At 48.4% G+C, this 14947-nt stretch overlaps 1 protein-coding gene across 1 annotated transcript in view; it reads left to right on the top strand.

The window, feature by feature from the left end:
• CRYL1 (crystallin lambda 1) overlaps window positions 1–14947 on the top strand; it is a 111983-nt gene that overhangs the window by 80359 nt on the left and 16677 nt on the right. Inside the window, exon 5 of the mRNA XM_023621361.2 lies at window positions 6191–6385. Within this exon, the coding sequence (XP_023477129.2) occupies window positions 6191–6385 (195 nt within the window). The remainder of the gene's footprint in view (window positions 1–6190; window positions 6386–14947) is intronic.

Here is a 14947-nt window from a genome sequence, read left to right as displayed (position 1 = left end):
ACCAGCATTTTTTAAAAGAATTTTATCCCAGAATTCCTTGGATTGTCTCTGTGTAGCTGATACATAATGGGATAGAATGAGCAACACTCACAGACTTTCACCCTCGTGTAATTCCTCTCTAGCTAAGGAGACAGACTACTAAATAAATAATTCCACCACCCAGGAAAAAGTGCTACGTTAAAAAAAAATGTATACACTAAGCAGGATTTTGTAGATATATCACTTGTACTATGTAGTTTACTGAACACAATTCGGAGTGTTAGATTTGCTAAAATGCAAATTCTAGGTCCTATTCCCAGGGTTCTGATTCAAGAAGTCTGACTTTACTCCCCTCCTTTTTCTTGTTGTTCCTGTCCATTCATCTGTTGTAATTAACGCTGCAAACTTACTAGGAGTGCGTTAGGAGGTGTGATGGCCAGAGAGGGATTTCAAGGGTCACTTGTGGATGTTTGAGTGCTGTGAGGTCAGCGTGTCCTTGGAGAACTGGGACAGCCTGTTAGAACAGAAGAGCTAACTTAGCTCAAGCCCTAATAATATGACAGTATATGGTGACAACCACACCCTTAGCACCACCAGGCTGTCAGAGGTTAAGGCTGGGGAGAGGTTAGACTGGATAGGATCTGGTTGGCTTGATGATGGAGGAGAGAGTATGAGGCTGGGAAAGACCCTCTGCCAAGAACAAGCATGGGGCATGCAGAATCGAGAGGAGACCAGCTTGCCTGAAAGAGCAGGACTCTGGAGAACCGTGGGAGTTACTTGGAAGAATCGGGGCTGAATTGGGAAGAGACAGAGCAGCATGGAGATGTGGTAGTAAGGCTGCCTCTGGAGGGAAATATAAAGGCCCCTTCTGTGTTGGAGGAGGCTCGGAGAAGGGAGCCGCTGCTTCACAGGACTCGGGCAGCATTCCACGTGGGAGGGACCAGGGCCTGGCTGAGGCGAGGTGCCCTGGGAGAGCAGGCAAATTCTTCCTTCTGAGCAAGAGTAGTTTAGAGTGGGGAAGTAACAGGTTTGCTCAGAGAGGTGAAGAAGAAGGGTGAGTCGGAGATGCCTGTTAGACTTCATATGCTGAGAAGAGGGGCATCCTGGACCACCGTTCCTGTAGCTGTGGTTCTGGATTGCCTCTTACTGAAGTATAGTGGAAATGTGAAGAATGCTTATAAAATAAGGAGACTTAGACCCATAGAACATGGACGAAAACCAGTCACCTTCAGTTACCACCCAAATATAAGTGGAATTAGCACCAAGAGGGACCTTAATTGAAGCATCCAAATGCCCAGTCCCGTGAACTGTCATGCCTTTGCTCCTGTGACATTTACGTGTCAGTGCAAAGGGCTCGCAGGCCATAACCACTTACTAGATCGTTACTAAATCATTACTTGATCGCTTCAGTGAAAGATGTAGGCCTCCTGCTTGAAAGCTTCCAATTTCTCACCAGTGCTTTTACTTCTAAGTCAATTAAAAAACACAACTAAATCAACTTGTTCAGAAAATACTTCCTAAGTTCCTAAGACTTTTACCACATCTCTTCAGTTTTAAACCTCCTGATGGGCGAGACCACACCTTACTTGCTTTCGTTGTCACACCTGGCACGGCCCCTCTGACTAGTAGTTCAGTCAGTAACTGTTGAGTAATGACATTTCTCTCCCTCACACAATCCAGTATTGCTCACTGTTACTTATTTAATCAAAGCCAAGCAGCATAAAGTCCAAATCTTATTTTAAAAATTAACCTCTCATTACTTTCATAAATTATTTTTAACCAAAATTGATGTTAAGTAAAGCAAATCCAATCACCCAAGTTGACTGTCTTTGGAATTTTGTCCCTTCTCTCTTCTCTGCTCGTGCTGCCCACCTTTTCATCATTCCACTGACCTCTAGGAGAGTGGGAAAAAGCGTCTGTAATAATTCAGTCTAAACTGATGGGCAGTCCCTAAATAATCCCAAACCATTTATAATCTTTGGGGAGCTGCAGAGTTTTCCATTCAGCCGTCCAGGCCATATAAGGGAGGCTTGGCCCGTCAGCTCCATGCAATGGCCTTTGGCTTCCTGCGTCGGTCATCCCGAATTCTTGGCCCAGACAGGAGACAGAATAAAGGAGAAAGAAGTCTGGTCATGCCTCTGAAAGACCCTGGCAAAAGTGGATATTCAGCAACTGAAAGATTCCTGTGTCCACAGCCGATAAGCCTCAACACTGCCCGTGTTCTCTTGGGCACCTTTTCCAGCGGAGGAGGGGGCTTTTCAGGTGCTCTCAGTGCTGGGGGCAGGGAAGGCACTAACGGTGGGCATGGGCTCCCAGCACCAGGTCGTCAGATCGTCAGACGGGAGTTTAGATTGGGCTTTGTAGACTCAAGCCAGGAAAAGTGACAGGCTCAGGAAGAGGGGCCTCAAGACAGCTTCTCTGTGTCTCTGACGTTCTTCCTCTCAGATGCTGTTTGCGTTGCCTTTCCTGTCTGCCTCGTCTCCCTGTGGTGTGTAGAAGGGTTGGGCATGGCTGTTGGTGGTCGGGTGTTGGCTGATGACTGTCTGAAGGTTGTTTGCTTGCAGTTTCTCTTGGTGCTTAGAATCTATGTTAGCAGTCAATCAGAACAGCAGTTTCCTACTGATATTTTCAGCCACACTTTACAGAGGCTTTCCTCTTTTTTCTTCTTTATTTCACTGGGGATGTGGTAGTGGTCTGATGGAGCTGGTGGGGCTTCTTGGGCCCATTACGTGCTCTTGATTCTGCTCCTGCCTCTTACGGATGCCCCGTAGGTGAGGCTGCCTGGGCAGGATGTGTTGGCTCACAGGAGATAGAGTCTTAGGCAGAAGCAGCTCCGACACACAGGTCTGTTGCAGTCACTCGTTAGCCACGGAGCTGAATCAGGCCTTCTTGCATAAGGTGCCCAGAATGTTCCCGTCTGGGCACTTCTTGCCTATGCTTGCACTTTTCTGACTCACTCTCTTACCTGACCCTGAAACCGTTTGCACTCGTGTTGGTGGTAATTTGAATGTTGCATTTGTGGGTTTGATTTATAGAGAGTGTATGTGTCTACGTGTCCCTTGTACACTGCATAGCACTGCCTGTTCCAGATTGTCAGGTCTCTCAGTTTAGGGCAAGTTCAGGAAGGGGGCGGGGTTGTCACTGATGTAAATTATCAAAATACTAAGGGATTAAATCCTCTAAACCAGCTGTAAACAAGAAGCCCCTTCATTTTTGGCCCCTGTTGTAAAGAGGAGGAGGAATTCACCTGGAGAGAGTGCAGCCCCATCAGTGTGTGTGAATGAATCGCACGTCACTGAGTTGTCCTCAGGGAGAAGGGACAGGCTGCCTCTTCTCTGCGTTGACTTGGGTTAGTCCGCTGCAGAGAACAGACGGAGCCTCTGTGCTGGGTGCCCTGTGCTATCGCTGCGATCACATGCCTGCCGGGCTGCTCCAGATTCTGGGCAGGCTTTTCACAGAGCTGAATGGAGAGTGGCGCCTGGGGCCATCCTCAACCTGAGCTCTCACAGAGCCTCCTGGCCGCAGGCCTCTCTTGTGCCTCCAGCAAAGCGCAGAGCCCAGGGGCCGTCTCCTGTGCCCTTTAGGGAAATTGCCTCCTTTTCTCGTTTGTTGTTCTCATTCCTGAGGGTGTGCTTCCCAGCCTTCCTCCTAGGCCACGGCAGAAGGCCCGCACTGCAGCCCTCAGGAGGAGAGGGGCTCTGCAGGAACCAGCCCGGGCCTGACCCTTCCAGCAGACTCACTGCTTTGGCTCTCTCTTCTCCTCGCCTTCCTCCCGTCATCTCCACCCTGTTAAAGTTAAGGGGCATCTGTCACTATTGTCAGGATCCTTCTCTGAGCCTGAGAGAAGGGTTGATGTCCTTGTCCAAGGACCAAGCTGCTGGGGCAGGAACAACCCCACCCAAGCCCTGAGAGGTCCTTTCCCAATAGCTTACCAGCCTGAGCATGTGGACACAGAATCGAGGAAACTGTTTTCGGAAGTACAGAGGGCCCTAACTGCATTTAGCCTGCTGTATGCCTTTCACAGCGGCTCATGCGAATCTCTGTAGGGTTTTGAGCTGGAGGGGGTGTGATCAGGGTCCTGTTTTTAATTTTTTTTTCAATTGTGGTAAAATACACATAACATTTACCATCTTAACCATTTTTAATTGTACTGCTCGGTGCTATTAAGTACAGTCACGTAGTTCTGCAGCCGTCACCATCGTCCATCTCCCGAACTTGTTTCATCTTGCAAAACTGAAACTCTGTCCTCATTAAACAGCTTCCCTTTCCGCTCCCCCAGCCCCTGGCAGCCACCATTCTCCTTCCTGTCTCTGCGGATTTGACAGGCTCCTGCCTGACAAGGCTCACCTGGCAGTGACAGGAAAGATGAGCCTGGAGGGGAGGCCGGTGGGGAGACCCCAGAGTCTAAGTGGAGTGGTGGCCTGAACTAAGTGTGTGGCAGCAGGAATGGTTTTTTTGAGGGATATGGATAGAATTGACAGCACTTTTGTCACTGATCGGAAGTGGAGGAGGCAAGGGAGATGCAGGGACCAAGGATACTCCTCATGGTAGTAACCTGGGTGTTGGGGATGTGATGGTGTTCTCTAGGAAGAGGAACATGCTGGTATGGAGAGACGTGAATTTAATTGACAACAGGTTAAGTGTATGCTTGTGGTGTGTCTGAGGGAGAGTGTCCGGTGCACAGTTATCAGCATAGGCCTACAGTGGGAGCTGAGCTGCGTGTGAGGCCTCCGCACCTTGGCAGTGGCGAGGCCCTCGGAGCTGAGGAGCTCTCCCGAGGGTCTGAGAGGGAGGCCATTGGTGGCGGCCTGGGTGCACCTTCACTTAAAGAAAGTTTGGGCAGCAGGAGAACCTGCAAGGAAGACCGAGATGAGGGAACTGGCAAGCTGTATGTAAAAATGCTTTTTAATTGTTTGTCTCAGTCTGTTTTTTTGCCACCCACAAGGCTTAGAACATTGAATAGACACTAAGCCCAACATCCCTGCTTTGTAGTAAGATAAAGTTCTTCGGAGATAGCTGTTCTTCCAGTTCTTATAATTCTGCTTTTTGAAAAGGTCAGAGGTTAAATATTTTTGTAAGAATTCATTGGTTATAGGCAGGAGAGAAGTGATTCAGTTGAGGCATTAGTTTATCATTTATTTATCTGAAAACAGATGCCATCCTCTCCTGCTTTCTAAGAGGATGAGACAGTGTGACCAGGACAGCTGAGGAGGAGGGGACCTCTGAAGCGAGGCTGCCTCTCCAAGGTGGTGTCCTAGGAGAAGAAAACTTTTCTTTCCGTCTTCTGTCGAAGTCATTGGAAAATGGTTGCTTCTCGTAGTTACTCAGTGACTGTGAGATTCTGCCAGTTTTCATCCGTCTCTGGGGAAGAACCATTTACATGCGTCATCTGGGGCCAGTTTACTGCAGTGCATTTGGGTCAGTGAGGCTCACCAGCTTCTACCCAGCGCCGTTTTCTTCTGACATTTGATACTTCTCTGTGGGAATCTTCAAGAATGGTTTCTCAAAGTTAACCAAGAAGACCAGAGCCAAAAGTTTAAATGCTGTGCTGGGCAAGCATTTCCATAAGGACCCACTCGCCACGGACAGACCTTCCTGCCTCAGACCATAGCACCACGTGGAGGCTGCTGAGGGGCCTACTGCTGTGTGATTTCTCCATGAGGTTCAACTGGGGAAGTGGATGCTTGAGGCTTGACATGGAGAAGTTAAGGAAATACCATGTTTTGCAAAGATGCTGTCACTAATTTTTAACACTGACATGTAGAATGGCGGGAAGCTGCAGTGACTAGGGTGGGAAGAAGTGGCTGGGGGGTGGCCGGAGGGTGGGTGGCTGCCTCTGAAGTCTGGACGTCTGGGAGCAGAGGAATGCTGTGGTGGTTGGGGGGGAGGGGGGTGGCCGGTGGAGATGAGCTGGAAATGTATAGGGTGGTAATCTGTGCCTCCAGACATCAGCCTCATCTGTTGGTTATGATTTTTCTTTGAACAAAACCACACAGTTCTGTACTTAAATTCTCTCTTTTTCTCTCTGCTTCATGAATTACTTTATTTCTCAAATTTCTTGCCATTGGATGCCAAAAATAAAGAGGTCTTTACAAAGATGAATCCTCTCCATCTGACCGTTCCTGATAGGTGAACAAAGTTGGCCAGAACAGCAGCGCAAACTCCAGAGCCATCTTCTTGACACTCTCTCCTTCTGTCTCCCTCTCATAAGGTAAATCCACCATATTATGTCCCGTTGGTTGAGCTGGTCCCACACCCGGAGACGTCCCCTGCAACAGTGGACAGAACCCATGCCCTGATGCAGAAGATCGGACAGTCCCCGATCAGGGTTCTGAAGGAGATCGACGGCTTCGCTCTGAATCGCCTCCAGTACGCGATCATCAGCGAGGCCTGGAGGCTCGTGCAGGTGCGTGGCTGCTCTCTGTCCTCTGGCCATCTGAGCTGAAGAGGGGGAGGAGCTCCTGGGGCGCTGGCTTCGGAAAGTCAGATAACGCTTGATCCTACCTGCCCTATTCTGGAGACTGAGGGCAAACTTTGCTCTCAGGTTCATTCAGAAGGCACCGAAAATAAAATGTAGCAACTCATTGTCTATTTCAGGGATTCCTGTGTTAGAGTAAGCCATTTGATACTCAGATGTGATGGCACGTCTCTGCTTCCTGTCTTTCCATGTCATTACAACATGATCATCTCTGTGTGACGGGCTGCATTCTCCCATAGTCTCAGACCCCCCCCAGTGTTAGAATTTTTCCTAAAAAATTATATTTTGAGTAAAGTAAACTTGTATCCTCTCAAGGAATCCAATTTATTTCAAGAGCTTGAGGAAGAAACAATGGAAACATTTAAACTTGTTAGTAATATTCTTGTTTTACATATAAATAGGAAATTATTTATATACATATTTAACCCCATCCTTCAATTAAAAGATTTTACATGTGACTTAAAAAATTGCCTAGCTTTGGGGCCGACCCGGTGGCGCAGCAGTTAAGTGCACACGTTCCGCTTAGGCGGCCCGGGGTTCACCGGTTTGGATCCCAGGTGCAGACATGGCACCACTTGGCAAGCCATGCTGTGGCAGGCGTCCCACGTGTAAAGTAGAGGAAGATGGGCATGGATGTTAGCTCAGGGCCAGTCTTCCTCAGCAAAAAGAGGAGGATTGGCAGCAGATGTTAGCTCAGGGCTAATCATCCTCCAAAAAAAAAAAAAAATTGCCTAGCTGCATCCATTCCTGTCTCTGTATGAGGGACCTGGTGCCTGGCAGGATAGATGTCAGGGCAGGACCTGGAGTGGAGAGTTGGGGCCTCTGGTCTCTGTCACTCCCTTCCTGACGCTTCCCCAGCTTCTGCATGGGCAGCCCCGCTCTCTGCCCACACTCATGTGCAGAAACATGGTGGGGCAAGTGAGAGTCCTTCCAGGTCCAGGAGGTGAGAGGCTCAGCTGAATCCCCTTTCCCTGGAATGGGCCCATGGCTCCCTGTCTTGACTTCTGTGGCCGCCTGAGACAGGAACAAGGAAGCTGGCCGTGGGCATTGTATTTTAGCTTCCCGGGGCAGGATGCAGGGACCTGCTCACCTCCCAGTCCTGGCGTTTGGGCAGATCCCCGTTAGGTTCATCAACTGACCTGACTGCTACATGCGTTTGCCGCCCAATACCTGCAATTCTGTGTCGTCACTGTTTAAATACACTTAATGCACCTGTGTCTGCAAGAGACCGTGCTGCGATTGCCGCAGTTAAGTCTGCAGTCTTGATTTCTTAGTAATTGTAGAATGTTTTTGAATATCAGTCAGTGGTAGAGTACTCTAAAGAAACACTGAACTAAAGCACCCCTTGGGAGATCTACTTAAAATATTTTTACTGGTCTAGGGAGGGAACAATTTAATAGGCCACAAGAAAAGTTCAATGTTGCAGTAAAACACTGTGGGAGGTTTTAAGGCAATTTTGTCTCCTATTTGTAAGGTATGTTAGCACCCCAAAGAGAAAAAGAAAAGCCCTGAGTCCAAGCTGAAAGATGTGGGCCAACTCAAGGAAAAAGTTGGAGATTCTGTGTCAGGGAACTGGGTGGGAGTCATGCACAAAGCTTTCTGTTTTGACCTCAAAGTGGAACTGGCTGCCGTCTGGAAGCTCAAGCTGGGAAGAGCAATGAGGATTCCTGTCTCCCTTCACTGCTTGGAAGAGGAGGGAAGGCTGAAGGCTTGTTGTGTGTGGTTGCCCTGGGAGTTCTTACTGCCTCGCTTTGGGTACCCTTCTTTCTGTCGTCCTGTCTCCAGGGCTAATGGCACACTGAGTGTAGTCCTGTTACTGGCTGGTGGGAGTGTTCTCACTCCCGGTCTTCAGGGCTGACACACCTTCTGAGAGAGTGAACCCTGCGTATGTCTCTACATCGGCTGCTGTGGGACTTGTGTGGCTCAAGTTCCCATAGGAACCAAGTGCTCAAATCCAGCAGGATACAGTTTGAATGTGACAAAATGAGAAGAGGCTGCAGAAATGAGAAGATTCAAGAGTGTGAATAGAACCCAGAGAATTGCATTTGGTGAAAGTCTAGAAGATAATTCACTTTAAAAAATAAAGATCATCTCCAGACAGTGAGAATAAGGCAGATGTAGAAACTGTGGGTCCCTCTCTCCAGGCTGGGGTGAGGGTGGGCTGGGAAGAGACTGTGGGGCCTCCCTGAGCCCTGCCGTGGAGCCTTACGGGGACGGCTGAGTGCTCAGCTCTGGGGCTGGGGCTCGCAGAGGGGAGCAGGGAAGGGGGGCGGGGTTGCCAGTGTTGCGCCTGCTTTCAGCATCCATGTGCAGGGGCAGCCCCTTTGTTGGCTGCCCAGGCCCGGGAGGGTGGCGAGCACATCAGACATGCACCTGCTCCCAGAGTAGTTGCTTCTCAGGGCAGAGAAGGCTGTGGTGTGGGTTTCTGAACGTCCACACAGAGGCCCTGCTTTTCTGAGGCTCCAGGGCAGCCATGCTCTGAGAGGAATCTCCCCCACGTTCACTGTACCAGCCACAGGATGCCTCCCACTGAGCACCCAGCCCAGCTCTCGGCCCTGTACCCAGCAGAGACACGAAAGGCACGTTTGTCTTACCACCCCCACCTCCTCCTCATGGGAACAGTGGATCAATATTTCTGCCCATTCGGAGGATGGGTTTAAGGATTCTTGATTTTATTGCATGAATTTCTTAAAAGAAAACCGAGGCTGCTTGTGATCTGTTTGCACTTGAGATACTGAGAGTCGGGAAGGGTTTGAACGCCTCCCCAGGGCCCCGCCTTTACCTGTGCCAGTCCACAGTCAGTGCTGGGCTTATCCACACTCCTGGACTCTCAGTTTCAGAGCCAGTTGAACTCGAATTTAGATTTTGGAGTGTTCCAAGTTTACCTCAAAACATTTAAGGGCAACTTTAATATAAAAAGCTGAATTGGGGAAGTTTTACAGTAAAAACTGAAAATTTTATATACTTTAACTTCAAAAGATGCAAAAATTTTGCAGTTTCTCTTTCCCAGGCATCCCCTTTCTGGGGTGGGTTTCACGTGTGGGCTGAAGCCCCTGAGGGTGAGCCTGATGCGGTGAGCAGGAGCCCCTGCTCGAGGGCTCACCAGGGGTGCTGCTGGTTCCTTCCTTTCAGGAAAGTTGAAATTTGGCAGAGCCCTTTGTCTTTGACCCAGGCTAGGGCTGGGTGCTTTCAGGGAGGGAAAGGTCCAGGGTGAGTAGGTTCCAGAGCACTGGGGGTCTTGTGGACCCACGCCCTCTGTCCTGGCTTCTGGAGTGCTGGGTCAGTGCGCGGGTCGAGGCATGCCGTGCCCTGCTGTCTGTGTGTACGCTGCTCTGCACAAGTCTGATCCCAGTGTGTGTGTCCAGGGGTCTTACCCCTAAGTTAGGGCTTGAGGTGGTGTGCGACGGACAGGGCACCTGGCCAGAAGGACCGCTTGTGTTTCCACCCAGCTATGGCGGTGTCTTGATGCGGGGGGCCAGAGAGCAGAAGGAGCTACTTTGCCACTTGCCGACTCTGCTGATAGGGTGGGTTACGTTGGTTGGTTTTCTCGTGTTGAACCAGCCTTGCATATCTGGAATAAATCCCACTTGGTTGTGGTGTGTAATTCTTTTTAGACATTGCTGGATTCAATTTGCTTATGTTTTGTTGAAAATTTTTTGTGTCTAAGTTCAGAAGAAATATTGGTCCTGTAGTTTTCTTTTTCTTTCTCTCTCTCTCTTTTTTTTTTTTTTTACTATCTTCGTTTGACATATCAAGGTAATACTCCATTGATATCAAGCAAATAATACATCAGATGAGTTGGAAAGTTTTCCCTCCTCGTCTGTTTTCTGGAAGAGATGGTATAACCGTTGTTAATTCTTCTTTAAATGTTTGGTAGAATTCTCCAGTGAAACCACTTGAGCCTGTAGAGTTCTTTTTCTGGAGGTTTTTAATCACAAATTCAACTTCTTTGGTGGTTATAGCACCGTTCAGGTGGTCTGTTTGATCTTGGTTGAGGTTTGGTGGTGTGTGGTTTTTGAGGAGTTGGTCCGTTTCTTCTGGGTTGTCGAGTTGATGGGCACAAAGCTGTCTGCAGTGCTCCCTTACCGTCTCGTGGCTGCAAGGTCTGTAGTGAGAGCCCTGCTTTCACTCCAGGTAGGGTAATTTGTGTCTGCTCTCTTTTTGTCTTTGTCAGTCTTACTAGAGGTTTATCACTCTTACTGATTTTTTTGAAGAAGCAACTTTTTGTTTCATTGATTCTTCTCTGTAGTTTTCCTGTTTTCAGTTTCACTCACATCTCTGGAGGGCATATTTTTTAACACTTGCAGCCAAGCATAAAAGAGAAATTCTAAGAAAGGTAGGACAGGGAGTGGTGGGGAGGCTCCTGTGCAGGCCTGTCAGCTGTCAGGGCTCGAGAAGGGGGAGCCACGCCGCAGGCATCATTTCTAGGTCAGAAAGAGAAAATGGTGGGAATAGGATGCGTCTTGTCTTCACTGCCTACTAGGCCACCAACACACAGTGTTGTCATCGCCTGTGACGTTGTCTGTCCCCACACAGCCCTGTAAGCTCTGTAAGGGCAAAGACTGGAGCAAGATGGGCACCCAGATGCAGAGGGAACGAGGGAGCTGGGTTCTATTTTATTGTCTCCCAGGCGCTCACTCCATTTTTTCCCTTCAGTTTGGCTTCAGACTTGGGACAGAACAGCCTCATAGGCTTGGAAATCCCAGATGGATGAGTCTGGCTGCGGTCTTGAAGCCTGAGATTAGGTCACCAGGTGACAGGATCCTGTTGGCCAGGAATGTTATTTTAAGTTGATATCCTTAAGCTAATGAGCACAATAAGGGAAGTCGTATTGTGATGATAAACTCATACCCCAACAATAGCTGAGCTTGTACTGCCCTACCAAGGCAGGGGAGGGGAGGGGTGGAGGGGAGCAGGAGTGAGTCATGGAGCCACCCGCAGACTCCCGCCCTGTGGAAGTGCGTTGGTGGGAGTGAGCTTGGAAACCGCTGACCTCAGGTTTTTCGTCTTCCCAGCAGTGTAATGGCTAAGCTGGATTTCTCTTCCTTGGGCCCTAAGCTGCAGAAATTCCGTTGTTGACTCTTTTCGTGGAGGGTGTGGCCTATGGAATCTGGACAGGACCCTTTGAGACGCCAGAGCTTTGTTGCTGAGCTTTGTTTCATACACGAATGCCAACTGTTCTGAGGAATTGTTTCAGTTAATAAAGTGTATCTCAAAGATCATGGAGTAAAATTAACAGAGGAAGCTTTTTGTGGTAAACTCATTCAAGGGTTTCTGTTGAATGTGATTTATGAGTCTAACAGGAATTAGGAGCCAGCACAGGAACCACCTCGAATCGTTTCCTCATCAGTAACTTCAGTTTGTATAGGCTTTCAAAGTTTACAAAGTACTTTCCTTTACATGTCTCATGATTCGCAGATATTTTCAGATCATCCAGTCTTAAAACCATGAGAGGCACATTGTTATTTTTGCCTTTACAAGTTAAGACACTTGCCGGAGAGTTTCAGTGGTGGGATCCATGTCCCGCAGTCCGGTGGGACTCACACCTGGGCCGCCCCTGTGCTTCAGCATCTGCATTCGTCAGTGGAGATGGCGGAGGACCTCTTTCTCATCGAAATATGATGAGGATTGGATGGGGTTGTGAATGTAAACGGCTTAGAACATGCCTGGCATATAGTAATACGTTAGTAAATGTTATGGATTATAATGATGATAGTGACAGTGATGTTTTCTGAATCTCTGAAACCAGTGTTCTTTTTTGTGATGTGGCACTTGTCACCAGTGAGTTAGCTCTGAGCTGAAATGCTCATGTTCTTTCTACGCGGGTGAAACCCAAAGCCGTGGACCGCAGCAGGGGCCTCACCGGATAGCTTGGTAGACATGCAGCATCTCAGGTCCCTCCAGACCTGCAGAAGCAGGCTCTACATTTTAACCCCCAGGAGATTCATATGCACATTATAGTTGGAGAAGTCCTAGCTTATATAACTCCCTGGTGAAGCCTTGGCCTCAAAGTTTTGATGTATTGTATTTCATCTGTTCTAAGATAAACTTTTTTGTTGTTGTTGTTTTTTACAGTTGACATCTTAGTTTTATTGGCAGCATGTTTTCTTCCTTAATGGAGCATTAAATACTAGTTTAACTTTCAATTGATGGAGTCTTAATTCCAATGAGATGCAGTATATTCTACTGTCTTTTTTATTTGGCTTTTCTCCTTCCGTGTTCTTCTGTCCCTTGTGTGTATGTCTCTTGCTTCTGACTCTTTGTTTCTGACTCAGGCTCATGATAGAAAGTGTGCAGCTCCAGCCAGCTTCTGCTTAGTGGAAAGACTCTCACATGGTCACTCTATGGCCGTAATTTCCAGTCCTACTTTTATGACATTGAATACCTTTGGTTATCCCCAAAAAGATGTGAAAATTGATCAATAAATGATTTAATTCACTTTTAATGAAAACGCAAACACATCAGAATAAACGCATGTGAGGTTGTCACTGCCCCGATGGTGAGTCGCTAATCCAACTCAAAGCTGGCCTCACCTGTGTCCCCCTGGACTTGTGTGGAGATGGACACCCAGACAGTGTCTTCCTTGTCATGCTGGCCACTTAGCATTGGCCATCCTCATCTAGACATTTGATTCCTGGACCAGGAATGCAAGTTGTGATCAGGTTTTCCTCTTACTAGTCATGGGCCTATGTGAACAGAAGTGGGCCCCACCAGGGGGAACAGCCAGAAACAAGCAAGCTCGTTGTACTTGAGCGGCTGTGTGTGTGTCCCCCTGCCTGCAGCACTGTGGACCACGTGCTTTTGTGCAACATGCTCTTGGTCTTGTGTTGTCGCGTAGGCGAATGAGCCACCTGCCGCATCATGAATTGCTGCACTCAGATTAGAATGTACAGCAAGCGCCTTTACAGGATGGGAGGTGCAAAGGGGAACCGATCGGGTGAACGTATTTTAGGGGGGAAAGATAGCCTAAAATGTTAAAATTCACTACTGTGACTACCTCTTAAATTTCGCCCACATGTGCTGTGGTCACATGGAGGCTGGCGGTTATTTGACTACTTCTCTCCTTTCATAAACCAGTATTAGCAGGGATCCAGTTCTCCAAGTTCACATTAATCTCCAGGAAGTTTCCTTCTCGCGCATCCAGTGTTCTGAGAAGGAGGCGTCTCAGACGGTAAGCTGCCTCCGTGGCCTGTCCTTTTCTAATAGTCTGGGGAGGCCCTGTCATTTCACTGATGGCATTTTCCATGAATGTCACCCTGAGTAGGTTCCCGGTGGCTGAGTAAGTACATCATCTGCCAAATACTCAGACTTCCACTGGAAGAAAACAGTGCAAAATGGGCAGTGAGGATGAAAAGAAGCCAATAGAGAAAAGCAGGCTAAGTCACCAGTCTTGCCGGCTTTAGGATCAAGGAAAGCAACAGCAGTCTGTGGCTTGAGAGGCTTGACAAGAGAAAGCATGTTGAAAGTACTTGCTTACAAGGCAGCTGGAAGGTGGGGTTACTTTAGAAGTTTAGAGAGAAGATGTTGGAAACACCATCGACTGCTTCAGGCTATGGCTAACCTGGAATGTGTCCCAGAGAAAAAAGCTGAGGCTTGAGTAAAATATTACGGTACAGTCACTGGTGACATCTGTGTACTTGGCAAGAAGAGTCATGTAGAACGATGGGCCAGGACGTACAGGGAGGTTAAAGGAGCCAAGTAAGCCCCAGGCTCTTGCACTCCACACCTCACCCTCAGCTGTAGGATTTTCTACATTTTATGTATTTTAAAATTTAAACTTTGAAGTTTAGATTTTTCTTTTAGTTAAAGAAATAATGTATAGAGCGTCCGAGTGAATCTCCTCGTGATTGGAAAGAACTAGCCTGCAGCAGCGCTGCTCACTGAGCTCTGCGAATCCCTGAGCCTCACATCCTCCCAGAAATGATGGCTTCGTCTTCCATTCCAGGCCTGGGCCTCACTCTAGGGTCCAGCCAAGGGTGGTTCTCCCTGCTTCTCATGGCACTGCAGGAGGCCTGTTTCCTCTCGCTCCCCTCATGCCATGGGTCCCTCCAGGCCCTTGCCTGCCTTGCGGTCTGTCTTTCCTTCTTTTGTGTTCATCTGCTCCCGTTCCAGGTACAGTGGACAGGGAGTCTCCCTACTTCCCATCTCCAGTGTGCCCTAGGCTATGATGCCCTTCTCTTTCCTTTCTCATCAGGTCAAAATTCACCCAGCAAAACTTTTTTTAAAACATTTTTCTGCCATTTCTGCGTTATTTATGCTACCTTCTGTAAATATAACCCAGATGCTGGTGTTGGTGAGTTTGAGGGAATTGTCTCCCACGCCTCCGGCACCCGCAGCCCGTTCCTCTTTCTGCCTCACCCACACCCCCGGGCCCATTGTCCCAGCGTCCGCCTCACCTCTGTCTTTGTTGCCTTCCAAAGCCTGAGTTTGTCTGTGGCAGCAAGTTCATCACCAGAGGACATCAGAGAGTTCTCTTGGCTCTAACTCCTC

The sequence above is a fragment of the Equus caballus genome, chromosome 17, assembly GCF_041296265.1.
Source record: "Equus caballus isolate H_3958 breed thoroughbred chromosome 17, TB-T2T, whole genome shotgun sequence".
NCBI classification, from domain to species: domain Eukaryota; kingdom Metazoa; phylum Chordata; class Mammalia; order Perissodactyla; family Equidae; genus Equus; species Equus caballus.
This window is presented reverse-complemented; position numbering and strand designations above follow the sequence as displayed.